We start from the raw sequence: 26,965 nt of genomic DNA, 5'->3' as shown, positions 1-26,965 counted from the left end.
TAAGACATGGAGTTATGGAAAGGAAATTTAAAGAACAAGAAAGCAGAAAATAAAGGTGAAAATAAAAGTAAAGTTAAAAGTATATGAATTTTTTGCAGCTAAGATTAGAAACGCTGAAAGACTAAATTGTCCCAGAATCAGAGGTTTTCTATACTGTAATCTAAGGAAACAGTAGATGAGGCATATATAAAACTTTCAAAGTAGTAAAGCAATATTAACGTGGAATTATCAGATGGATTTTGATTAGAATTACACACAATTGGTAAAAGCATGAAGAGTGTATTTCTTAAATTTAGTTTTGTTGCTTTATTGTCTTATTCTTCTGGATAGTTTATCTATTAATAGTTGATCATCTATTAAGGTTTAATTCTTATAAAACAGAGAGTACATGTAGATGCATATATAACACAGTTCTCTAGGTTTTTCAGGAATCCAGTATTAATTTTCCAGCTTAAACACATTAGCTAAATGTACTAACACGTGATATTCCCTGTCATTCTAACTGTATTAATTTAAAAGAGAAGAGTACCATGAGGCAAGATACATGAGTAAACTTGGAAGGTACTTGGCAAAATGGCCATACCTGCTGCTCTGCAGTAAGTTAAAATGGGGGCCGATTACTTCACTTTAATCTATCACATTAAGGAGTGCGGTTTGAGTATCTGACTGCCCTTTTTATTATCTAGAATTTGTACCTATTTTTTGGCAAAGCCATCAGGCTGTGTTAATACTTTCAGTTTTCAATTGGTGGGGTTTTTTTTGATGGGGGTAAATTTTAACCATTCTCATCTAAAACCTTTGGCAAGATGTCAGGATATTGCATTAAAATGTGAAATCACAGCTGAGACAACCTGTTTCAATGACGTAATACTTACGGTTTTTAAGAGTACATCTTTAAGATAACAACATAGTAATAACTACAAATTAATGCATTTTAAGTGAAATGCTTTATGAGAAATATGAATAACAAAAGCAAGCATAAAAAATTACTAAAGGTTTTCTTACCTCTGAACTGTAGTTACCAACTCCTTTTCTTTCTTTTTCTGGCATATTAGCTGTGCCTCTTTTTCTTGATACTGTTTTTTGATCTCTTCAAGTTTTTTTTCCATATCTAGGACAGTCTCTTGCAAATTCTTATTTTTTTCTTCTAGAACCTGAAGCTAAGAAAATTCATAACACACAGAATATTAAATGTGTTTCTACTAGAAACTGTTACAGTGTCCTCAATTAGCAGTCTTGTGGTTAAAATCACACTATACTTTATCTAGAGTATTTAAAAATACTTTATTTCCTCTTTTGTGTGTAATGGGAGCTAGGAGAATGAGATTATGGAGAAAAATGGGGTCAGAAATTTCTAGAAGACAGGGGTGGCTGGGTGGTGCAGTCAGTTAAGCAACCGACTCTTGGTTTCAGTTTAGGTCATGATCTCAGGATCCTGGGATTGAGCGCAGCCTCAGGCTCTGCACTCGTGTGGCGTCTGCTTAAGATTCTCTTCTCCCTCTGCCTCTCCCCTCCATGCTCACTCTCACTCTCTCTAAAATAAATAAAATCTTAAAAAAAAAAAACAAAAAAAGAAATTTCTAGAAGACAGAGAGAGAAAGGTAAATGATCTCAATTTGGGGGTATTTTTTAAATTTTATTTTTAATTATGGTAAAATATGCATAACAAAATTTACCATCTCAACCATGTTTAAATGTACAGTTCCATAGTGTTTAAGTACTTTCACACTGTTGTTCAACGAATCACCAGAACTCTTTTCATCTTGCAAAATAAACTCTATGCTCATTAACCCCTTTCCAGCTCTGCCCTCAGCCTCCGGCAAACACACTTTGACCTTCTGTCTCTATGAATTTGACTACTCTAGGTACTTCATATCTTTTTGTGTTTGGCTTATTTCACTTAGCACAATGTATTTAGGTTTATCCATGTTTCAGAATTTCATTCTTTTTTATATCTGAATTATATGTATATGTGACATTTATCCATTCACCCATCAGTGGAAACTTAGGTTGCCTCTACCTTTTGGCTACTGTGAATAATGTTATTATGAGCATAGGTCATGTACAAACATCTGTTTGAGACTTTGCTTTCAATTCTTTTACCCAGAAGGCAAATTGATGGTAATTTTTTGAGGAAACATGGTTTTCCATAGTGGCTATACCACTTTACATTCCCACCAATAGTACACAAGGATTCTAATTTCTCCACATTGTCACCAGTGCTTTCTGGTTTTGTTTTGTTTTTTTTTTAAGTCAATCTAATGGGTGTAAAGTGATATGAACACGTTTTTAAATCTATATTCCTCTCTGTTCCTGCTCATAAAAACTCCTGTGGTACTTCTTTAGTCCCTTTCTGACATTATCCTCTCTTAGTCTTGTAATTTATAAATTAATATAGACAGAGGATCCATTCTAGGTCTAGAGTCTGTACAACAATGACACTCCACAGATTAAACCAATGATTCTCAACTGAGAGTGATTTCTTCCCCCAGGAGGTACTTGGAAATGTTTATAGACATTTTTGGTTTGGGGGAGGGAGGAGGGCAGGAGCAGTGCTATTGGCATCTAGTAGGCAGAGGCCAGAAATGCTGTTAAGGATCCTTTAATGCACAGGACAGAATCCCAGAACAAAAAATTATCCACCCTTGAATGTCAATAGTGCTGAGGTTGAGAATTTCATAATGAGAAAAACTGAGAAAAGACTGAAGAATAGGTTTAACAGATTTATAAATAAGATTTCAAGAAGACAAGCTTCACCAGAGTTGGTAGAAAGACTCTGGTGAGGTATTGTTAAGAAAGCAAAATGGTAAGAAGAGGTCAGAGGAGTGAATGGAGACCACAGACTAAGGTACAAGAATTTATGGAAAGGTTAAGAAGAATGAAAACAAATCAAATATCTGGAAAGATGGTTAAAAAAAAAAGTCTTGTGGAGCTTTGGTGGATCACAGAGAATACTGGGTAAAGTCAGAACTGTTGTGCACCCATGTGTGTATGGAATGGGGCTGTTAGACTGGTTTAGAAATTACCTTTTAGAGTAGATGTTAAGTAAAAAGTTAACACAGGTTTCTTAGGAAGGTAATCATATATTAGTAAGAAAGACAAACTCACCCGTAAACAAAGTTCTGATTAAAGTTAATCCTCAAAACAGCAATTAAACACATAGATCTAACATAATTAGCCAAATACGTAACTAAAATTTTAAATTATAAAAATTACGAAATTTCCAAAGGGTCAACTTAAGAACGTAGTAGGCTTTCATGTTATTTAAAGATGAGCATTTTAGTTCATGTTACCTGTAGACTCTGACTCTGTACATCATCTAGAGTTGGAAGATCAGCCAGATACTTTTCCAAGGTCTCGATTCTTCTCTGCTTTTCTTTGTTTTGTTCGGATTCCTTCTGGCATTTCTTTTTCAGGCTACTGATATATCTATCTCTGGTTTTAAGCTAAAGAAAAAGATGATGAATCTTCAGGAGCTTTGCGGCATTAAAAAAATAATAATAACAAAACCAACAGTTCTAGGATATAGTTAAGGCTACCACCAACTCAGGTAAGATTCACATTAATTCATAAATTCTAAGATTCACATTTTTACAAATTTTCATATCACTGAAGTCAAGAGTTTTGAAATTTGTGTTTGTCTGCTTTTACAATTGATGGCATCCTTCACACTGCAGTGGACCAGCTATCAGTAATGATAGGTTCTATCACCAGCACATGTCCACACTTGGTCAAAGCTATTCCTATCTCTGTCATTTCAACAGTGTGTACATGTTGCAACTATGTGCTGAGTTTAAATGATGTTTAAATTACCTTAAAAACATTACATTATAATTTGGTGTTGAAAACAGTTACTGAGTATCCAGAAAGACAAAGAAACAGAGTCACAGGGTATAATTATAAAATCAGTGAAGCAAATACTCATTTCCGGAGAGAGGACTCCAATTCCTTATTTTTTACAAAGCTACATCCAAATGTTTTATGTGACTTAAGAAAGGAAGATACCTACAAGTAATTAAAGCTGTTTTGTTACTAACTTGCTAAGAAATTGCTTATCATGCACTCAAGAAACACAATCAAAGCCAGGAGAACTTACCAAAATTACCAGATACTTGGGAAGAAATAAGGGCACTAGTAAGATCAATGCATACCTCCAGCGAAGACTACTGTTAAGGTATTATGTCATAATTGAACATGCAACATATTTTCTTTCCCAAAATTACATATAAAAAAGGTGTGCTGTACCACTGATGTCATTTTAGGATTGATGGAATTTGTTAATTGAACACCTACTATAGAACACATACAGTACGATTCTAGTAAATCCCAATTTGTGTAGGCTAAAACCTCAGATCTATGCACAAATTTTTTTCACCTTTCTACTTGAAAAATATCATTTTTAAATTTCATATCATATATTCAGTTCTTTAATGTTTCAGCTCAATTATAAATAATGTGTGTACTACAAATAGTGACCTAAAAAGTAAACTCCAGATTCTTATTCACCTTAACTTAATAGTCTTCCAAAATTTAGAAACTTACAGGGTTCTAAAAAATTTTTACAGCCTTTTCGCACATACACCAGGGTAAACAAGGGCCAGTAATTGGTAGTATAATGGTTTACTCTCCCAAATTTTATTAAAGCTAACACTTTGCACAATATAGTGTCTTTCATACCTTATTGAATTTCTTTCAAGTCCAATGTATAACAAATTGTTATTAAAACAACTTCAATTAGAAAAACAAACCACATCTCATTTTTTAACGGAAAAACAAAAATTGATTTATTTTACTTTTAAATTCCACACCACAACATTTTACTGAAAATGAAGTGATTTTTAATCTATAAATAAAAGACTCTCTAAATGATACTCAGGATGTTTTACAAGTTTGGTTTTAAGATAGATTTGAATTCACAACAGGTCTTACACACACGGTTTCAATCAATTGGGCACTCCGGAACACAGTGTAGAGGCATAACAAGTGTGTGACGACTTCTTAATAGTCCCAGGGGATAAAGACCTTTTTCAAATATGGAAAGAAATTAGTCTTTCTACAGTATTAACCCCTAAAAGCTATTCTCCTTTATAGACAACTATTGTCAGTTTCATACACTTTTACTTTATAAAGAACTCCCAGAGGAAGAAATTTCTGGAGGTTTTCCCAGATATATACAGCTACATTTTCCGTTGTGCTTACAACATCTGCAAAGTATGGCACATCCAGATCCAAATTCTTATGATCAAGGGGCTTCATAACTGCCTCCTCCATATACTCTTTGAGGTCAGTCAAATTCATAACCATTCCTGTAACAGGATCAATCTCTCCATGCACTGTCATCACAACTTTATAATTGTGCCCATGGCCATTTAGATTGTTGCATTTCCCAAACAGTTTCAAGTTTTCTTCATTACTCAGAGATTTGCTGTGGAGGCTGTGGGTCGCGCTGAAGGAGACCAGGCGGGACACCCGCGCCCGGCGGCGACAGCCCTCTCCGGCTCCCGCCGCGCTCATCGCCGAGCCTCCTCATTCGGCTGGCGCCGGGGCTGGAAGACAGCGCGGCCGGTGTCTGCGCAGTCAAACCACATCTCATTTTATCTATTCATTCCATCAATAACATTAGGATCCATTTATTATCTTGGGTAAGAAGCAACGCTGGTAAAACTGACAAATCCTATTATTTATTGGAGATTTCTCGGGATTAAAGGCCAGTGTGCTGGTGTGACAATTTGTGATCTAACAGAACTCACAGACTGTTGACCCTGATAATGACCTGCAAAACCACATAATACAATTCCCTTTCCCCCCTTCTTCTCTCTTTTTTCACTGAAGTATAATTAATATACAGTGCTATTTTAGTTTCAGGTGTACAATATAATAATTCAACCATTCCATACGTTCCTCAGTGCTCCCCAGGATAAGCGTGCCCCTGATCCCCTTTCTCTATTTTACCACCCCCCCCAACCCCCACAGCCTCTCTGGTAACCACCAGTTTATTCTCTGGATGAGTCTGTTTTTTTGGTTTCTCTCTTTTTTATTTGTTCATTTGTTTTGTTTCTTAAATTCCATGTATGAGTGAAATCATATGGTATTTGTCTTTCTCTGACTTATTTCATTTAGCATTATACTCCCCAGGTCCATCCGTGTTATTGTAAACAGCAAGATCTCATTCTTTTTTACAGCTGAGGAATATCTGGTGGTGTTTACATACACCACATCTTCTTTATCCATTCATTTATTGATAAACACTTGGGCTGCTTCCATATCTTGGCTATTGTTAAATAATGCTGCAATAAACATGGGAGTGCATATATCTTTTTGAATTAGTGTTTTCATTTTCTTTGGGTAAATACCCAGTAGGGGAATTATTGGATCGTATGGTAATTCTATTTTTATTTTTTAAGGAGCCTTCATACTGTTTTCCACAGTGGCTGCACCAATTTGCATTCCTACAGACAGTGCACAAGAGCTTTTTCTCTCCTCACCAACACTTGTTGTTTCTTACATTTTTGATTTTATCTGTTCCGACAGGTGTAAGGTGATATTGTGGTTTTGATTTGAATTTCCCTGGTGATTAGCGATATTTAGCATCTTTTCACATGTCTGTTGCAAATGATATACCTAATAAGGAGTTAATATTCAAAATATACAAAAACTTATACAACTCAACACCAAAAAACAAGTATGATTACAAACTAAGCAAAGGATATGAACAGACATTTTTCCGAAAAAGACATGTAATTCCTTTTTTGCATATGAGGCCCAGAGATCTTAAGTAACTTAGCCACAAGTCACTGAGACAGAGGTGAGATATAGATATAGATCATTTGACTGAAAGGCCAGTGTTCTTTCAATTCTTCCACACTACACACAACCAGATTTCCATAAATTCTCTAGCAACCAGCTGTGCCTGGATTCCCCATTGACAGAGCCTGCTCCTGCCTTAGCAGATGACCCTGTAAGTTACAGAAATAACTAACCAGCCTATTTTTACTAAAGGTTCCCTAATTTATTTTTAATTTTTTAAGTGTCTTAAGTGTGACACAATGACATCCTCCAAAAGCAGCCAATGGAATAGGTTAGTCATGAGGTCTTATACTATGCAATGATGTCCTGGTTTTCTTGTTTTTCTTTGGCTGGTCAACTGTCTTTTTTGCTATCAGGCCAAGCTTGCTGCCTTTGACACAAATCTCTGCCAACTCTCTCCAACCGGATACTATTTATGCTATTTGTTGACTATAAGTTGATCAAACATAATTACTGGGTCTTGGGGTTTTTTTTTTAGCCCTCTTCATTGATGAGAAGCTCTTTTTGTGTGTGTGTTTTGTGTGTGTGTGTGTGTAACTTTCAAGTTTAACATGTTGATTACTAAAATCAACTCCAGTAATTACCTCCAGGTAAATGAATCATTAATAAATATTCCCTATTTATAAAAGGTTAAATTTTTCCTTTAGAGGAGATATTATTTAGTACTGAGATTATTCCTAGAAGGTAATAGGAGGGCTCTGTTTTCAGAAAAGGTTTACAAATGAATATATTTTTCTTCATTTTAAATAGTTATTAGAACAAAATAGATTACTGAGGAAATGTTTTCCTCCAAGTTTTTTTTTAATAAATTATTATTAGAAGCAAAGCATCAGCTGTAGAATTAAACTGTCTTGAATTTTACTCCTAGCTTTGCAACAGTTTCTACCTACATGCAACCAGACAAATTACTCAACTTTTCTCCAAGCTTCAATTAGCTCATTTTTTAAAATGGGGGTATAGTATTTACACCTTAGGGTTTTTGTGAAGATTAGTTAATATTAAATAAGAAAATGTATCTAATGCACCTTCACATGCTGTCTGGCACATACAAGAAAGAACTTATCAAACAGTATAAATTCTATTGTTATTATCACATTAAATGTTTTTCTGTCATAGTATCAGTCTTGATCAGGATAACAGAGAGGAAATGCAGAAGGAAACAACGCAATCCAATCTCATGTGGGCCTAACATGCTGGTCAGTTGATGCATTACCCATGAGTCTATTTACTAGCATCTATACTCCCTTCAAGAATTCAAATTATCTCCCGGCCTCTGACACAAACTCTGCTATCTACACCAACCCTCCTTCTTAATTTTTCTGTTCTACACATTTCCATTCTCAACTGCCTAACTCCACAGAGAGACTATTCCTCTTTTCCAAAAGTAATTCCTCCATCTTGGCATCTGTAATCAACCTTTCCCTATTTATCTCAGGAATTTGCTCTATCATACACTCCTCTGACATCTTTGATTATCTCTAATTATTCTTTCCAGGGTCTTTTACTGGGCTTATCTCACTCTCTTTTCTTCCCTCTTGGCAAAAATCACTTGAAAGCATTCATACATTCATTCATTCATTCAATATGCCAGGCACCATGGCTGGTGCTACATATGCTACAGTGACAAACAGATATGTCCCTGCCACCCTGGAGCTTACAGAGAAATATTAAAACACAATGATTATTCAAAATTGTGTTAAGCACTGGAAAAACAAGAATAAAATGCTCTAAACTTATGAAAGGAGGGGTTGGAGGAGAAAGATATTTAAGATGAGACCTGACAAATAGGTGACTGAGTAGTGGGAGAAGACAGTCAAGTATTTATCAGGCCAAGAGGAAACTCTGTGTCAAGACTCTGAGACCAGAAACAAATCATGACCTGTGTAAGCAACTACAAGCACTGCACCATGACACACTGTACTCAAGGGAGGCTGACAGAGCCTAAGGTTACGTATTTATGCAGGGTCTTTCTGGCCATGGGAAGAATTTGATTCTTATTTTATTTTATTTTTTTAAGATTTTATTTGACAGAGAGAGACACAGTGAGAGAGGGAACACAAGCAGGGGGAGTGGGAGAGGGAGAAGCAGGCTTCCCGCTGAGCAGGGAGCCTGATGCGGGGCTCGATTCCAGGACCCCGGGATCATGACCTGAGCCGAAGGCAGACGCTTAACGACTAAGCCACCCAGGTGCCCCTGATTCTTATTTTAAAGACAACACCGAGATGGCATTGCTGGGTAATGTAAGTGAAATGACTGGATCTTCCTTTTAAAAAGGTCAGTCCTCCACACTATGAAGAATGGCCGGGAGAACGTGGAGCAACTGGCTCTCATACACTGATAGGGGAAGTGTTAAATGATACAAACACTAGGAGAACTCAGGTTTTTTTTCTTTTCTTTTCTTTTCTTTGCATCTCACAGGTACATTTATTCATACCACAAAGGAAAGAGCACTTTCACAAGTGTACAGTGATGTGCCACACTCCCATCTAATAGAGCTTACTGAAATATACAGCCAGGGTGACATTCCATCTGATGTGTATTCCAGGTAAAGCTGGTTAATAATAAGCAGGCACAGGACTTCCAAGTTTCATTTCTTTATCAGCACTCCTGATTTTATAAATGATTAAGCCCATCAACGTCATTCCTACCCAAAATCTCTTGGTGAACTTGGGTATAGTTGGGCTTCATGGGAATCTAAGCATTTTTAATAAGGCTCTGAAGCATCTCAGCACAAGACGACTGGCTCGGGGTGCCCCAACCCACACGGCCAACCCAGAAAGGTCACTAAATGTGCAGAATTCAGATAGTTTCTTATAAGTTAAACATTTACCCTATGAAATGTATGACTCAGAAATTCCACTCTTAGGAATTTATCCAGGAGAAATAAAAAATGTCTGGTATAAGAATGTTCACTGCAGCCTTATTCATAATTTCCCCAAAATGAAAACAATTCAAATATCCATTAACAAGAGAGTAGATACATTGTGACCTATCTATATAATGGAATGCAACTCAGCAGTAGATAGGAACACATTTAACAATGAGAATAAATCTCAAAGATATTAAGTGAAAGAAGACCAACACAAAAGAATATATACAGTATGACTCCATTTATATGAAGTCCAAGAAGCTTCAAAACTAATCTATGGTGATAGTGTTTCAGAAAGAGGAAGGAGACTGGACTAGAAAAAAGACACAAGGGAACTTTTTGGGTGACTGAAGTGTTTGTTTTTTTAAGTAAACTCTATGCCCACCATGGGGCTCAAACTCATGACCCTGAGATCAAGAGTCACATGTTCTACTGAATGAGCCAGCCAGGTACCCCTGGTGATTGAGATGCTTTGTGTCTTAATTTAGATAGCAGTTATACTGCTATATATTATCAGTAACACTAAACTGAACACCTGAGATTTATAATTTGACTATATATAAATTATGCTTCATTTTTCAAAATATAATAAAAAATACATGGAATTGCAATAACCAAAAAAAAAAAAAAAAGTGATTGGAGATAGAGGGAAAGCAGACAGGCAGGGCAAGACTGGATTCAGAGACACCAATGAAGAGACTCTTACAAAAGCTTTGCTAAGATATGATAACTTAGACCAGTCTGGTAATGTTGGACAGATTCTATTACATATTTAGGAGACAGGCTTAATCAGTGTTAATAAGATTCCCAGCATGAATAACTGAATATTCAGTAATGAACAATGAAGAAATTTTGTTTTAAGACGAAGAGGGCACTTGGAAGGCAAATTAAGAATTATGTTTTGGACGAACAGTTTGAAATGTTTTTAAGATATCCAAGTAGGAACTGTCAAATATGTAGTGAGTACATAAATTGATTTATTAAGCACTGGACACCAAAAATAATAAAAGAATTTAGATAAAACATAAAAATATATTTTAAAAATTATATCCACTGAATCGTCACAATTTTCTTTCTTTTTTTTTTTTTTTAAAGTAGGCTCCACACCCAATGTGCAGCTCGAACTCATGAACTCATGAGATCAAGAGTTGCATGTTCTACCAACTGAGCCAGCCAGGCACCCCTGAATCATCATTAGTTTTCACACAATCTTTTAAGTAACAAATCTCAGGTGAGAAATATTTTAATCCCTACTACACCTATATAACCAATGAATATTTCCTTAGCCCCCTCCACATTATGGTATTGTATGAAGCCCCCAAAATACAGAAAAGAAACAACAAACAGGTATGTAAGTTACTTTTAAGTCAGCCAAGATAAAATACACCATATAGCTGAGAAAGAGAAACCATGTAAAATTTTTTGTCAGTTTTTGGAAGATCAAAATTTTAATTCACACATATATATATAGATAGATAGATACATGTAACTAACAAAAATGTCAATTGTGTTCTCTATTAATAATTCCAAACATGCCTGCAGAAATCATGGTGACTTTTTCAAGATCACTTGAATCGAAGGTTTAGTTAATAGAATAATAAACTGGGTATATCAAGAGAGAAATCTAAAACCAGTTCTGCAACTAAGTCAGCAGCTTAAGGACTATGCTTCTTTAGTAAATTAGGGCTAGCAGGTAACCTACTTGATCTTTAATGCTGTATAATGGAATAAGATGAAGTATGAAAATACTTTAATAAAGGCAAAAAGGTAAAATAAATATATAGATATATAACATACATATAGATATTTGGCTTTTCATTACTTGTTCTGAATCAGGGGCTTCAGCTTAAATAACATGAAGTCATGTGCTTATAAAAAACAAAACAAAACACCACCCTCTTTATTTCATTTACCAATCATTCATACCCAACATGACAAAGAAACAAGACCCAAAAAAAGAAAAGAAGTTATTTGTGTCACATCTTATCTTAGTTTAGGCAACTAACTCAAAAAAGGTTTCACTACTCGTTAGCAAGAAATAATACACTGTAGTATTTTTAATCCCTCAAGAAAATCCCTAGATTTTTGTGGACAGCACAGGGTTTCTCAAAAGTTACTACAGAACTAATCATTTTAATATAAGTGTACAACCTGGTATATAACACAGACCTGAAATACAGTAGATGACAGATAATTACATGTTGAAGGAATGTTATTGACCTAATTCAACTTTATTAAAAATACCTACCTTTTCCTCCAGTTTCTTCTTCTCTTCACTAAATTGGCTTATTCTTTGTTTGAGAAACTGATTGAGCTGCAAAACCTCTTTCTCAGTAGATGCAAGCTTTTGCTCAAGTTCCTCTTGCTGGGAATGGGACATTGATTGATCGGAAAATGGAGCCTGGAGTGAACTGTTCTCATATTGTGGCTATCAGGAAAGAAGAAAAAAAAAAACAGGTTAAAAGTTAACTTGTCTTGACAAAATGGAAAGAAATTGGAAATAAGGTACAGTACAGAGAGTACATCTAGGCTTTAGCAATAGACAGACCTTGGCATGAATCCCAGCTCTATTTCCTAGTTATGTGCCATGATTAAATCAAGTTAATTTGCTTACCAATGCCAAGCCTCAATCTTCTTATCTATAAAACAGAAATAACAAGGCCAAACTTGCAGTGTTTTTTTGATTTTGTTTTTTGAAGAACAGAGATAAAATATATAAAGTTCCTATCACATAAACAGAAGCTTAATAAAAGGCAACCTTTTTGGTTAAAAAGTATAATTAGAGATGTAATAGTACATTAAGTAGAAGTGAAAGTTCTAGGGAAATAAAAACTAAAGAAAAAATTCTTCACAGGTGATCATTTCCAGCAACTATTAAACTTGGTAAGTATTAATGGAGTGTTTCCCCTAACTAGAAAGTAAGATCCATGAAAGAAGGAATTTTCGTCCATCTTAGTTGCTTTTAGATCCTTATTTCCTAGAATAATCACTGGCATAAAAGAAGAGCTCAAAAAAATAATTGCTGATTGAACAAATGTATTCTTGTTTCCATGAGTGAGGCTTTGTAAGGACTTCATATAAGATCTTTTCCCTACTGTTTCCCTTGCAGCATTACAACCAGGAGAAGGCAGACAGAAAATATAAATATTTCCTCAAATAAACCAGAATGTGATAAGTGCCAAAAAAGATATCAATAAAGTAATGTGAAAGTAAAGAAACATTATTTTTCCACTTATTCAACAAATATTTACTAAGCACATGTTAGAAATTGTGTACTGGGATCCAACAGTTAATAAAGCTAAGTCCCACCAGTTTAATGAAGTATCACACAAAAAAAGACAATGAAAACTGTCTAAGTGCTAAGATAGTTGTACTGTAGTAGCTAAGAGAAGTTTTACACAAGTGAATTTGAACTAGACCTTGAAGAACTCATACTTCACCAAAAGGTGGAATTATAATTCAAAAATTACATAAAGAGCATTTTATCATGTGCTGGGTATTTCAAAGATGACAGACTCTAGCACTGTCTTTTAAAAACTCAAGTTCTATCAGAAGCAAAAGAGAAATCCTCAGATAATTATATATAGGACACCATATAATATGGTAGTCAAAGAAAAGTCATCTTTTTTAAAGATTTTATTAGAAAGAGAGAATGAGCGGGGGGGGAGGGGCAGAGGGAGAGAAAGAAGCAGACTCCTCACCCAGCAGGGAACCCTGGGAATTGATCCCAGGACCCCGGGATCATGACCTGAGCTGAAGGCAGATGCTTACTTAACCAACTGAGCCACCCAGGCGCCCAAGAAAAGTCATCTTAAGTACAAAGTATGGCAAAGTTGGAAGATAAATAAAGACAACATTGGGAGAATGAGGAAAAAGGCTTTACTGGCGAGGTTGCTTTTGAGATGGACTTTAAAAATAAAGAGGATTCTGGCAGGAATGGAGAAAGGCAGAAAAGTATTCCATAAAAGAACATTTTAAAAAGGTAAAATGGAATATATTCAGAGAGTACCCCTATCTATTTAAAGTATGGTTTACAAGAAGGGGGATGGATAGAGAGAAAAAATGTAAACACCCAAGTGGGACCATACTACAGAATCACAAGGTTCAGAGTTAAATCTTAATTCATAGGAAATGGGAAACCTGTGATGGTTGTATAACAACAAAGTAGCATAATTTAAGAAGACTGTAAACTCTGTTTTGTAAATCTCTGTATTCCCTGGCATTTAGCCTCATGTGTAGATTCTCAGTAACTTTTCACTGAAGGAAAAAGAAGAGTAAAGAGGACAAGAGAGCTACCATAACTGCATGCAGTGGACAACAGAAATTAGAAGATACTGACAATGGATTTGAATTCACTTAAAGAAACTATTCTAGGGCCTCCTGGCTGGCTCCATCAGTTAAGCGTCCAGCTTTTGGTTTCAGCTCAGGTCATGATCTCATGGTTTTAAGATCAAGCCCTGTGCCAGGCTCCACGTTCAGCACAGAGTCTGCTTGAAGATTCTCTCCCTCTGCCCTTCCCCCACAGAGGCACACATGTATGCACTCTTTCTCTAAAATAAATAAATCTTAAAAAAAATTATTCTAACCTATTTAGCTGAACAAGAGTACAGATAACAGAATGAAGAAAGTCTAGATGTAGAATTGAGAGGATTTAGCAAAAACTATTTTTTAAAGAAGTGAATAGACAAGAAATGTTAGGTAACCAAGGTTTGAGATTTTGAGTCAAATAACAAGGAAGATCATATTCTGAGCTGAAGTAAGGAGGTCATATAGGAGAACAGGTCTAAGCAGATGTACTTAATTACAATTAGAGCCTATTGATATTAAGATGCCGGTTGAACACACAAATAGAAATGAAACATCAGACAGAGAGGTGGGTTTAGAACTCAGAAAGATGGGTAGGCTAGGCTAAGAAAATAAAAAAAATAATACAGACTTATAGTTTCTAATTTGGCATGTAATGAGCTCAGAAATTTCCACTCCATCTGTTTTACTAACTAAAAAAGATGAACAAACTGAAAAAATCAACTCCTCTTAGATCTGTCAGAAGTAAGGTCACAGGGTAAACTGCTAATCCTAGAATTGGAGAAACAGGTGAATAGAGAAAGTCACACTTACCAGAGTAGAATCTTCCTTGCAACCAATGCTGAAGTAGGAAAAAAGAACTGAAATTGATGAACTCCTGGAGGCTCAGAGGGGACAAGCCTGAAAGTCAAAAACCTTAGGGAGACCTAATCATAAGGGACACCCAATTTGTCTGAGTTTTACATCCATGAGCTCTATCAGGTCCTCACAATGAACATCAGGGGAAAATCTCTTCATGTTTCCAGCAGGAAGAGGAGAAAAGGAACCATTTTGAAATACACCAGAACACTATGTTCTTCTTAACAAGACCTGCATTCAGGAGAAACTAACTAGAGACTAAACTACACCGAAGGTTACCTAGAAGGGAGCTAACCTACCTAGAAGAAAAAATTCAATTCCAGTTGCCTTGAACCATCCTGCCCCACCGAAGGGTGGGAAAGAAAAGAATAGAAAATCTAGTGAAGGCCACAGTCTAGGAGCACAGGCTCACTAAAAGACTAAGAACTAATCACAGGTGGGCGCCTGGGTGGCTCAGTCGTTAAGCGTCTGCCTTTGGCTCAGGTCATGATCCCAGAGTCCTGGGATCAAGTCCCGCATTGTGCTCCCTGCTCCTTGGGAGCCTGCTTCTCCCTCTGCCTCTCTCTCTCTCTCTGTCTCTCATGAATAAATAAAATCTTAAAAAAAAAAAAAACTAATCACAGGACTACAGAGGACTTCTTCCTTTACACCTTACCATTATATTACTAAAGGCTTATTTACCACATTTCACTTTACCTAGTACATCAGGTCTAACTTTCAACAAAAAACTACAAGGATACTAAAAGGCAAATTCACAGTCTGGAGAGATTGAATAAGCATGAGAACCAGAGTCAGATATGATAGGAATGCTGGAATTATCAGACCAGAGATTTTTTAAAACTATGATTAATATAGGGCATTAATGCTAAGATAAACAATAAGCAAGGACAGATGGATAATGTAAGCACAGAGGTGGATATTCTTAGAAAGAATAAAAAAATTTTGGACATCAAAAATACTGTAACAGAAATAAAGAATGTCTTTGACAGGCACCTGTGTGGCTCAGTTGGTTGAGCATCCAATTCTTGGTTTTGGCTCAGGTCATGATCTCATGGGTCATGAGACTGAGCCCCAATTTGGGCTCTGCACTCAGCAGAGTCTGCTTAAGGATTCGCTCCCTCTGCCACTTCCCCAACACACATGTTCTCACTCTCTCAAATCAATCAATCAAAAAGAAAAAAAAGAATGTCTTTGACTGAACACAGATGAGGAAACAATCTCTGAGCCTGAGGATATGACAAGAAACCTCCCAAACTGAACAAAGACAAAAAAGACTGTAAAAAATAAAACAGAATATCCAAGAACTGTGAGATAACTACAAAGGGTATAACACAAGAAGAAGAAAGAAACGAAAGCAGTATTTGAAACAATAATGACTGAGAATTTCTCCAAACTGTCAGATACCACACCTCAGAACCAGATACAATTTCACTGGTATGTGGGAACTTAGGAAACAAAACAGATGAACATGTGGGAAGAAAAAAAAAAACAACAGAGGAGGAGAGAGGAGGAGGCAAACCATAAGAGACCCTTAACAACAGAGAACAAACTGATGGTTGATGGAGGGAGGTGGGCTAGATGGGTGATGGGTATTAAAGAGGGCACTTGTTATGATGAGCACTGGGTGTTATATGTAAGTGATGAATCACTGAATTCTACTCCTGAAACCAATATTACACTATTATGTCTAACTAACTGGAATTTAAATTAAGAATTTGAAGAAAAAGAAAATGGAGTAGCTATATTAATTTCAGAAAAAGCAGACTTTAGAGCAAGGAAAGTTATGGCAATAACTTTCCTCATAAAGGGTCAATACTCCAAGAAGACTTAACAATCCTTAATGTGTATGTGCCTAACAAAAGAGAAGCAAAATGTGTGAGGTAAAAACTGAGAGAACTGCAAGGAGAAACAGATGACTCCACTATAATAGCTGGAGACTTTAACAACCCTCTATCAGAAATGAACAGATCCATCAAGCAGAAAATTAGTAAGCACAAAGTTGAACTCAACAGCATCCTCAATTGACTGGATGTAATTGACATGTATAGACTACTTCAGATTACACATTCTTCTCAAGCTCACATAGAACATTCACCAAAACAGACCACAATTTGGGTGGTAAAACATGCCTTAACAAATTTAAAAAAAGAGCTATTGTACAATGTATGCTCTCTCAAACCATAATGGAACTAAACTGGAAATCCACAGAAAGGTAGCTATAAAATCCTGAAATGCTTAGAGATTAAGCAACACATTTCTAAATAATATATGGTTCAAAGAAGAAATCTCAAAAGAAATTTAAAAATATTTTGTACTAAATGGAAATGAAAATACAGATTATCTAAATGTGTGGGATGCAGTGAAAGCAGTGCTTAGAGGGAAATTTATACCATCAAGTGTATATATTAGAAAAGAAGAAAGATTTAAAATCAATTATCTAAGCTTCCATCTTAAGAAACTAGACACAGAAAAACAAATCCAAAGTAGGTAGAAAAAAAGAGTAAGAGAGCAGAAATCTATGAAATTGAAAACAGAAAATCAACAGAGAAAATCAAAACACCAAAAGTTCATTCTGGAAAAGATCTATAAAAATCAATAACCTCCTAGTCAGGCTAACTAAGAAAAAAGAGAGATGACACAAATTTATTAATATCAGAAGTTAAAAGGGAATATCACTACAGATCCTGTGGACATTAAAAATATAATAAAGGAATATTATGAACAACTTTATGCCCACACATTTGATGACCTAGATGAAATGGACTAATTTCTTGAAAAACACAATCTGCTAAAACCCATGCAAGAAGAAATAGATAATCTGAATAGGCCTATATTTATTAAAGAAATTGAATTAATAATTAACAGCCTTCCAAAATGGAACGCACCAGGCTTAGATGGGTTTACTCGTGAATTCTACCAAACATTTAAGGAGGAAATTATACTGACTTTCTACAATCTCTTCCAGACACAGAAGCAGAGGGAATACTTCCTAACTCATTCAACGAGGCTACACTTACCCTAATACCAAATGAGACAAAGACATTACAAGAAAAGAAAATTACAGGGGTACCTGGCTGGCTCCTTTGGAAGAGAATGTGACTCTTGACCTTGGGGTTGTAAGTTCAAACCCCACATTGGGTGTAGAGATTACTAAATTTTTTTTAATTAAGAAAAAAAAAGGAAACCACAGACTAAATATTTTACATAAGTAGATCCTGAAAAAAAGAGCAATTTGAGTCTAAGAATGTATAAAAAGAATTATTCACCATTACCAATTAAAATTTATCCCAGCAAGTCAGGCTGGTGTTCGACATTCAAAAATCAATTAATATAATCCATCACATCAACAGGCTACCAAGGAAAAACCATATGATCACATCAGTAAATGCATAAAAGGAATTTGACAAAATTCAACAGTTTATTCATGATAAAAACTCTGAGCAAACTTGAAATAGAGGCAAACTTACTAAACTTGATAAAGAACATCTACAAAAAACCTACAGCTAACAGAAGAATTAATGGTAAAAAACTCGAAAGGTTCCTGCTAATATCAGGAACAAGGCAAGGATGTTCCTCCCACCACTGATTTTCCACACTGTATTGGAAGTCCTAGAGAATGCAGTAAGACAAGAGAAGGAAATAAAATGTATGCCAGTTGGGAAAAAAGAGTTTTTGTTCACAGATGACATGATCCCCTATATAGAAAATCACTGAAAACAGATCAAACAAAACAAAAACAAAAACAACTCCTGAAACTAATAAGCAATTATAGCAAGGCTATAAGAGACAAGGTTAATATATGAAAGTTCTTTCCCTGTATACCAGCAATAAACAAGTGAAATTTGAAATTAAAAACACACTGCCATTTACATGAGCACTCCAAAAAATGAAATAAGAATATAATAAAATACGTACAAGATGTATATAAGTAATAAAACTCTGATCAAAGACAGCAAAGAAGAACCAAATAAATGAGAGATATTCCATGTTCATAGATATACTCAATGCTGTCAAGATGTTAGGTTCTTCCTAGCTTAATCTATAGATTCAGTGCAATCTCAAGCAAAATCCCAGCAAGTTATTTGGTGGATAGCAACAAACTGATTCTAAAGTTTCTATGGAAAAACAAAAAACCCAGGATAGCCAATATAATACTGAAGGAGAAGAACAAAGATGGAGGACTGACATTACCTGACTTCAAAACTTAAAATAAACCTACAGTAACCTAGAGTGTGTGACACTGAGGAAACACCACACAAACAGGTCAATGGAACAGAATAGAAAGTCCAGGAATAGATCAACATAAATACAAGTCAACTGATCTTTTTGATAAAGGAACAAAGGCAGTACAATGGAACAAAGGAAGTCTTTTCAACAAATGATGCTGGAACAATGGGACATTCTACATGCAAGAAAATGAATCTAGACACAGGTTTTACACTCTTCACAAAAGTTAACTAAAAATGGACTATAGACCTAAATGCAAAATACAAAACTATAAAACCCCTAGAACATAGGAAAAAACCTAGAAGACTATGAATATGGCAATGACTTTAGATACACTAGCAAAGGTATGATCCATAAAAGAAACAAATAAGCTGGATTTCATTAGAAATTTCTGCTCTGCAGAGACATTATCAAGAAAATGAGAAAATAGGTCACATATTGGCAGAAAATATTTGCAGAAGACACATCTGATAAAGGATTCGTATCCAAACTATACAAAGAACTCCTAAAACCCAAAAATAAAAAATAAACAACACAATTAAAAATGGGAGAAAGACCTGAAAAGACACCTCACTGAAGAAAATATACAGATAGATGGCAAATAAGTATATGAAAAGATGTCCAACATCAAATGTCTTTAGGGAATTGCAAATTAAAACACCTAGCTACCTACCTCCACACACCTATCAGAATGGCCAAAATCCAAAACACTGACAACACCAAATGCTGGTGAGGATATGGAACAACAGAAACTTCCATTCATTGCTGGTGGGAATGTAAGTAATATAGGCACTTTGAAAGATAGTTTGGCAGTGAGTTAAAAACTAAAAATTCTCTTACCATATGATCTAGCAATTGTGTTCCTTGGTATTTACCCAAATGAACAGAAAGCATGCTACACAAAAAGCTTCACATGGAAGTTTAGCAGCTTTATTCATATTTGCCAAAACTTGAAAATAACTAAAATTTCCTTCAGTAGGTGAAAAGGTAAACTGTGGTACGTCTAGATAATGGAATATTATTCAGCACTAAAAAGACGTAAGCTATCAATATGTGAAAAGACATAGAGGAGGGGCGCCTGGGTGGCTCAGTTGGTTAAGCATCTGCCTATGGCTCAGGTCATGATCCCAGGGACCTGGGATTGAGCCCTGCATCGAGCTCCCTGCTCAGCAAGGGAGTCTGCTTCTCCTTCTCCCTCTCCCCTCCCCCTCTGTTCATGCTCTGTCTCTCACTCTCTCTCTCAAATGAAATCTTACAAAAAAAAAAAAAGACATAGAAGAAATTTAAATGTATATTATGAAGTGAAAGAAACTATCATGTAAAGCTACATACTGTATGATTCCAACTATATCACACTCTGGAAGAGGTAAAACTATGGAGACAATAAAAAGACTGGTTGCCAGGGGCTACGGGAGAGGAGGGAATGAACAGGCAGACCACAGATTTTTAGAGTAGTGAAACTATTCTGTATGATACTACAATGATGGATATAGGTCATTATACATTTGTCCAAACTCGTAGAATTGTAACACCAAGTGTGAACCTCAATCTGAACTATGGCCTTTGGGTGATAATGATGTGTCAATATAGGTTCAATAGTAACAAAAATACCCTGTGATACAGGATGTCAACAGTGAAGAAGGCTGTAGGTGTGTGGCAGCGTAGGATGTATGAGAACTCTCTGTACATTCTGCCCAAATCTGCTGTGAACCTAAAACTGCTCTAAAATATAAAATTCATTAATTTTACAAGTAAGTTAATACAGGTGTTTCTAGGACTAAGAAATATACACATTTCTGGAAAACCATTCAAAAATCAAGCACTGAAAATAGTAGGGCTTAAAGGAAAAGTAAAAACAAGAATAGTCCACTCAAAGCCTATGCAACTTAAACCAGATTACTAATCAAAACAGTAACTGAGAAGAGCTCAACATGTTGGGCAGGCAGTCACAGTTAATATTAAACAACCACATGCACAGAAACTGTCAAAATGCTGGTGTCACTTTAATTAGAGCAGGTCTGGTGGGTGTTGAGATGATATAGGTAGAACTCTGCAATACAGGGACTACCATTCAGGTGGGTAGGAGGCAACACAACCTGCCGTGAACCCAAACCACTAAAAGAGGGAGTCCATTTCTCAAGGCAATACAGTACTCTTAGAATTTTCTGAAAATGAAGCTTGAAGAGGCTTCTGCTGCCAGTGCAGTAGGTGAGCCTAGGCCTTTTCTGCAGCCTGCCAAAGATTCTAATTTAACTCCCACTATTCTAACTCCCGTTGCCTGGAAAGACAAAACAAAAACCACATCCAAACCAGTGAGACTTGAAAACTATACTGACAACATTCTATCTACCACTTGTGTTTGGGCAAATCTGTACAACAGAAAAGTGTTTCATAGCAAGACATGCTGTAGAACTTGTAGATGAAATTAAGCAGACAGAAAGAGAAAGGTCTAAAGCCAGAACTGCTTTAAGCCTTTAAATTGCTTTTCCAGGCTCTGAGTGTCCCACAACCACTCAATCTGTGAAGCCTGTCTTCCCTTCATTTCTATGACAATACTGCCCCCACCTACCCCTGCTATCCCCTTTGCCGGTTATGCTCTTTTACTGCCTTCTAAAATACAGCCAGTACCCGTCTTTACTTCTGGGTCCCATTTTCTTCACTCCCTGGAACCCATGATCATGCCCAAGCTTCAACAACCACCCAGGTGGACTGACAAGTCCTAAATCTCTAATCTCCTCCTTAGACCTACCTCTGAATATCAGCCTCATTCTTCACCTCTGTCCCAAATTTACAATATATAAGCTTAACTCATTATTTTTCTCCTCTAAACTTATTCCTCATGTAGTCATCTCTATCCTAGTCTTTGACAATATAAACCAATCAATTTTGTCCATCTGAAACTAGGCCATTCTTTAACTCATTGAAGTCATTAAATCAAGCCCATGCTTGGGTCACACAGATGTTTAATAAATATTCTTCCTCTTGTCATGACCAACACTGTTTTAAAATTCAGGTGTTTATTTAAGTTTTAGACTATTGAGATAGCCTCCTGACTGGTTTCTGCCTCAATACCGAACTTAAATCCATTATGCCACTGGGGTAACCAAACTAGGATACTTTGGAGAGTAAAAGAGGGTGCTATTAATCCTTATGCTAGTACCTTCTGCTAGGCATTAACTGGAACTGTACCTAAACTTGGGACAAATGGGTGCTTTACTTTACGAGCCTTTGCTATAATTGACCCCTGCTTACGTCTTTAACCACATCTCTTACCACTACTCTCCTCTCATATTGCACTTCATCCATACACAATAATTTGTTGTTTTCCAAATGCATTATTTCCTATTAAAAGTGTCTGCCTTCGGCTCAGGTCATGATCCCAGGGTCCTGGGATCTAGCCCCGCATCGGGCTCCTTGCTCTGCAGGGAGCCCACTTCTCCCTCTCCTCCCCACTTGGACTCTCTGTCTCTCCTTCTCTCTCAAATAAATAAAATCTTAAAAAAAAAGTTGTGCATAAAAAATTAATTATTCATATATCCAAGGTAAAAATTCCTTTGCTATTATTCTCCAAAGAAATTGAAGAAACAACTCTAAAATTTGTGTGGAATCACAAAAGACCCCAAATAGCCAAAGCAACTCTGAGAAGAGCCAAAGCAATCCTGAGAAACAAAGGGATAAAAAATTAAAGCCAGAGGTATCATGCTTCTGGATTTCAAACTATATTAAAAAGCCACAGTAATAAAAACACGTATGGTATGGCACAAAAAAGACACATCAACCAATGGAATGGAGCAGAGAGGCCAGAATTAAATCCTGGCATATACAGTCAACTTATATTTGACAAGGGAGCCAAGAATACCCAATGAGGAAAAGATAGTCTCTTTAACAAATGTGCTGGGTAAACTGTGGAAACACATGCAGAACAATGAAATTCAGCCCCTATCTCACACCACTCACAAAAATTAACTTGAAATGGATTGAAGACTTAGAAGCTCTGATACCATAACACTCCAAGAATGAAACACAAGGGAAAAAAAACTCATCAATATTGGTCTCAGCATTGACTTGTTTTTTGGACATGACACCAAAAGCACAAACAACAAGAGCAAAAATCAACAAAGGAAGTACATCAAACTGAAATGCTTCTGCACAGATCTAGTAATTAACAAAATGAAAAAACAACCTATAGAATAAGAAAATATTTCAGGAAATCATATATCAGAAAAGAATTAACATCCAAAATATATAAGAACTCAAAAAATAAACAGTCCAATTAAAAATTGGGCAAAGGAACTAAATAGGTATTTTTCCAAAGACGACATCAAAATGGCTAACAGACACATGGGAAGATGTTCCACATCATTAATCATCAGGAAAATGCAAATCAAAACCACAATGAGCTATACCCTGTCACACCTGTTAATATGACTATCATCAAGAAGACAAGAAATAACAGATGCTGGCAAGGATGTGGTGAAAAAGGAACCCTTACACAGCACTGGTGGGAATGTAAATTGGTCCAGCCACTATGGACCAATAAAATATATCTACCATACAATCCAGCAATCCCATTTCTGGGTATATTCCCAAAGGAAATGCAAACAGGATATTTTTTAAAAATTTATTTATTTATTTGAGAGAGAGAGAGAGAGAGAGAGAGAGAGAGCACAAGAGGGCGGACGGTCAGAGGGAGAAACAGACTACCCGCTGAGCTGGGAGCCCGATGCAGGACTTGATCCTGGGACTCCATGATCATGACCTGAGTCAAAGGCAGTCGCTTAACCAAATGAGCCACAGGCACTCCGCAAACAGGATTTTGACAAGATACAGACCCTGCCATGTCTATCACAGCATTATTCATAATAGCTAGACAACCCATATGCCCATGAGTGGATAAAATGATATGGTATGTATACACAATGGAATATTATCCAGCCATGAAAAGGAAGATATCCTACCATTTGTGACGACATGATTGGACCTTAAGCACATTACATTAAGCAACATAAGTCAGAGAGAGAAAGAGAAATACTGTAGGATATCACTTATATTTAGAATCTAAAAAAGTTAAACCTGTAAAAAGCAGAGCAAAATGGTGGTTACCAAAGGATGGGAGGTGGGGAGTTGGAGACCAGAGCAATAGTATATAAGGGTACAAACTTGTAAGGAGTAGTAAATAAGCCACAGAAATTTCATGCACACTATAATGAATATAAACAATAATATACACTATAACTATTTAATGCAATAAATATTATTACATTAGCAAACATATAAATGTGTTAAAGTAGCATGCTGTGTACACCTTAAATTTACATTACATGTCAAATTTATTCAATAAAAAAAGAAAAGCACTATTCACACACCCAAAATTTTTCATTTAAGAAGTACTTTATTATCATATTTGTTGTTCTTTTAAACCCTTGCTGTTTTTCAGCTCTCTATATCTATTGAAAAAAAGTTCATGTCCTATATTTATAATATCCATTTAGTACTTACGGTTTTCCTTGTATTCTCTTTTATTAATTGCCCTTATCTTTTGAAGTCTAATTTATCAACAATATTTTAACTTCCCCCATAATTTGAAAATCCTTCAGCAGCCCCCTTTTCCACATCCCTCCAGCTATTTCTATTTGTCCTTGTAGACTGACTTGGAGAGCCCTCTACTGGCCTGATGCTGTGTCAAAAAAACATTTTCTTCAGCTTTCAAATACATATTAAGATACACATGCTTTTGGTAATATAATAATTGCATAATTCAAGCTAACCTATTATTCAGAAAAATAAAGTTACAAGGAGAAACTCCATGGTTCTATAAAACTGTTATCAAAGCAAATTATACTACTTACATAGTACAGAAATAGCACTTCTAAATAACTGTACACTATTAATCTCAGTACCATACAGCCTTACTATTATGTGATAGAGCTAACAGATGAGATCACATTGTAATGAGATATTCTGATGTGTTAGTAACAGAAGTATGGTAAGCAAGCTGGAATCTCTGCTAAATGCTTCTGCCTCAAGTTAAGTCTGAAGATGAGTTGGTCTTCAATATTTCCTGACTTTACCAATTCCTTTAATACATAAAAACAAGTTTGAAAATATAACGGGGGAAAAAAATCCACTTAAATTCCAGAAATAAAGACAAAAAAACTTTCACAAATCAAACTATACCCCGCCATAAAGTTATTAGTCCTCACTTTTGATCCCAATAAAAATGCCAATAGTTTTTAATGTTTTTGAAATAAACAAGCCAAATATAAAGTCTATATAGAAAAACATACAAGCAAGTTGTAAGAAAAATTCTTAGAGAGAATAATACTGGGGAAAGTCACCCTTTGAGCCATATAAATTTTGTTATAGGGCCTTATATACCAGTATGCCCATTAGACTGTGTTCCCATTAGATTGTACCCTCAGTGGCAAAACCAACCTCATTCCCATTTCTATTCCTTGCACCCAGACATTGCCTTACCCACAGTGAACACAAATTTTGAAGGAATGGGTAAATATGTTTATCTATATGGTCTCTCCCTCTGTAGTCTGAGGTCGATGAAGGTAGGAACTATTCTTCAACATTGTGACTTCATAACTTAACACAGTGTATGTTTAGTAATTATTCTCTTAAATGGGTTCATTAGTGAAGATAGGACTTATTTATAAAATACTCATTAGAAGTAGAGAGACTTCATAGTGGAAAATAATGGATATAGGAAAAAAATAGAAAGAAATTATGACAAATTCAGAAAATGTATTTTCAAATCAAATTATAGACAAAAAGCTAATTTCTTGGGCGCCTGGGTGGCTCAGTTGGTTAAGCGACTGCCTTCGGCTCAGGTCATGATCCTGGAGTCCCGGGATCGAGTCCCACATCGGGCTCCCTGCTCAGCAGGAAGTCTGCTTCTCCCTCTGACCCTTTCCCCTCTCATGCTCTCTCTCTATCTCATTCTCTCTCTCAAATAAATAAATAAAATCTTTAAAAAAAAAGCTAATTTCTTTTATATATAAAGGGCTCATAAAATTAATAAGCAAAAAACCAATACCTAAAAGAAAAAAAACAAGTAAAGTATCGATATGAAATGACATTTCACAAAAAAGAAATACAAATGGGACTTAAAAATATAAAAAGAAATTCACCATCACTCAGGAGAAAAACATATTAAAACCATATGAAGAAAACAAGAATGATCTCAAATCAACAACCTAACTTTACAACCTAGGGCTGGAAGAAGAGAATAAACTAAACCCAAAACTATCAGAAGGAATAAAATAATAAAGATTCAAACAGTGATAAATGAAAGAGAATATAAAAACAAGAGAGAAAATTAATGAAACCAAAATTTGGTTCTCTGAAAAAATCAACAAAATTGGTAAACCTTTACCTAGATGAAATAAGGGGAAAGACCCTAATTACTAAAATCAGAAATGAAAATAATGACATTAACTATCGATTCTACAGACATAAAAAAGCTTATGAGTACTGTGAACAATTAACTGTATGCCAACAAATTGGATAAACCAGATGCAATGGACAAATTCCTAAAAACATAAAGCCTTCTTTCAAGACTAAATCATGAAGAAATAGAAAATCTGAGCAGACCTATCTATTAAAAGAGATTGAATCAGTAATCAAAGATCTCCCCCCGCCACAACCCACACACACAAAGCCCTAGACCCCTGGACCTGATGGCTTCACTGGTGAATTCTACCAAACATGTAAAAAAAGAACACCAATCCCTTTCAAACTTCTCTAAACACTGAAAGAGAAGAAACTACACTTCCTAAGTCATTCTGTGAAGCCAGCATTATTTTGATACCAAAGCCAGACAAAGACACTACAAGAAAACTACAGACCAATATCTTTGATGCAAAAATCCTCAACACAATATTAACAAAC

The 26,965-nt window shown here is 35.7% G+C and overlaps 1 protein-coding gene and 1 pseudogene across 1 annotated transcript in view; both read right to left on the bottom strand.

Moving 5' to 3' along the window:
- Positions 1-26,965, bottom strand: part of CEP85L (centrosomal protein 85L) — a 164,599-nt gene that overhangs the window by 28,618 nt on the left and 109,016 nt on the right. Inside the window, exons 6-8 of the mRNA XM_028117027.1 lie at positions 11,925-12,104; positions 3,294-3,446; positions 1,006-1,160 (exon numbers count right to left, since the gene is read on the bottom strand). Coding sequence (XP_027972828.1) covers positions 1,006-1,160; positions 3,294-3,446; positions 11,925-12,104 — 488 coding nt within the window. The remainder of the gene's footprint in view (positions 1-1,005; positions 1,161-3,293; positions 3,447-11,924; positions 12,105-26,965) is intronic.
- Positions 4,882-5,514, bottom strand: LOC114219481 (6-pyruvoyl tetrahydrobiopterin synthase pseudogene; annotated as a pseudogene).

This window comes from Eumetopias jubatus, unplaced genomic scaffold (genome assembly GCF_037043125.1).
Source record: "Eumetopias jubatus isolate StellerSeaLion01/CBP00866 unplaced genomic scaffold, mEumJub1_p1.0 scaffold_6, whole genome shotgun sequence".
Classification (NCBI taxonomy): domain Eukaryota; kingdom Metazoa; phylum Chordata; class Mammalia; order Carnivora; family Otariidae; genus Eumetopias; species Eumetopias jubatus.
Note: the sequence above shows the minus strand (reverse complement) of the source record. Positions and strands in the feature narration are given on the sequence as shown.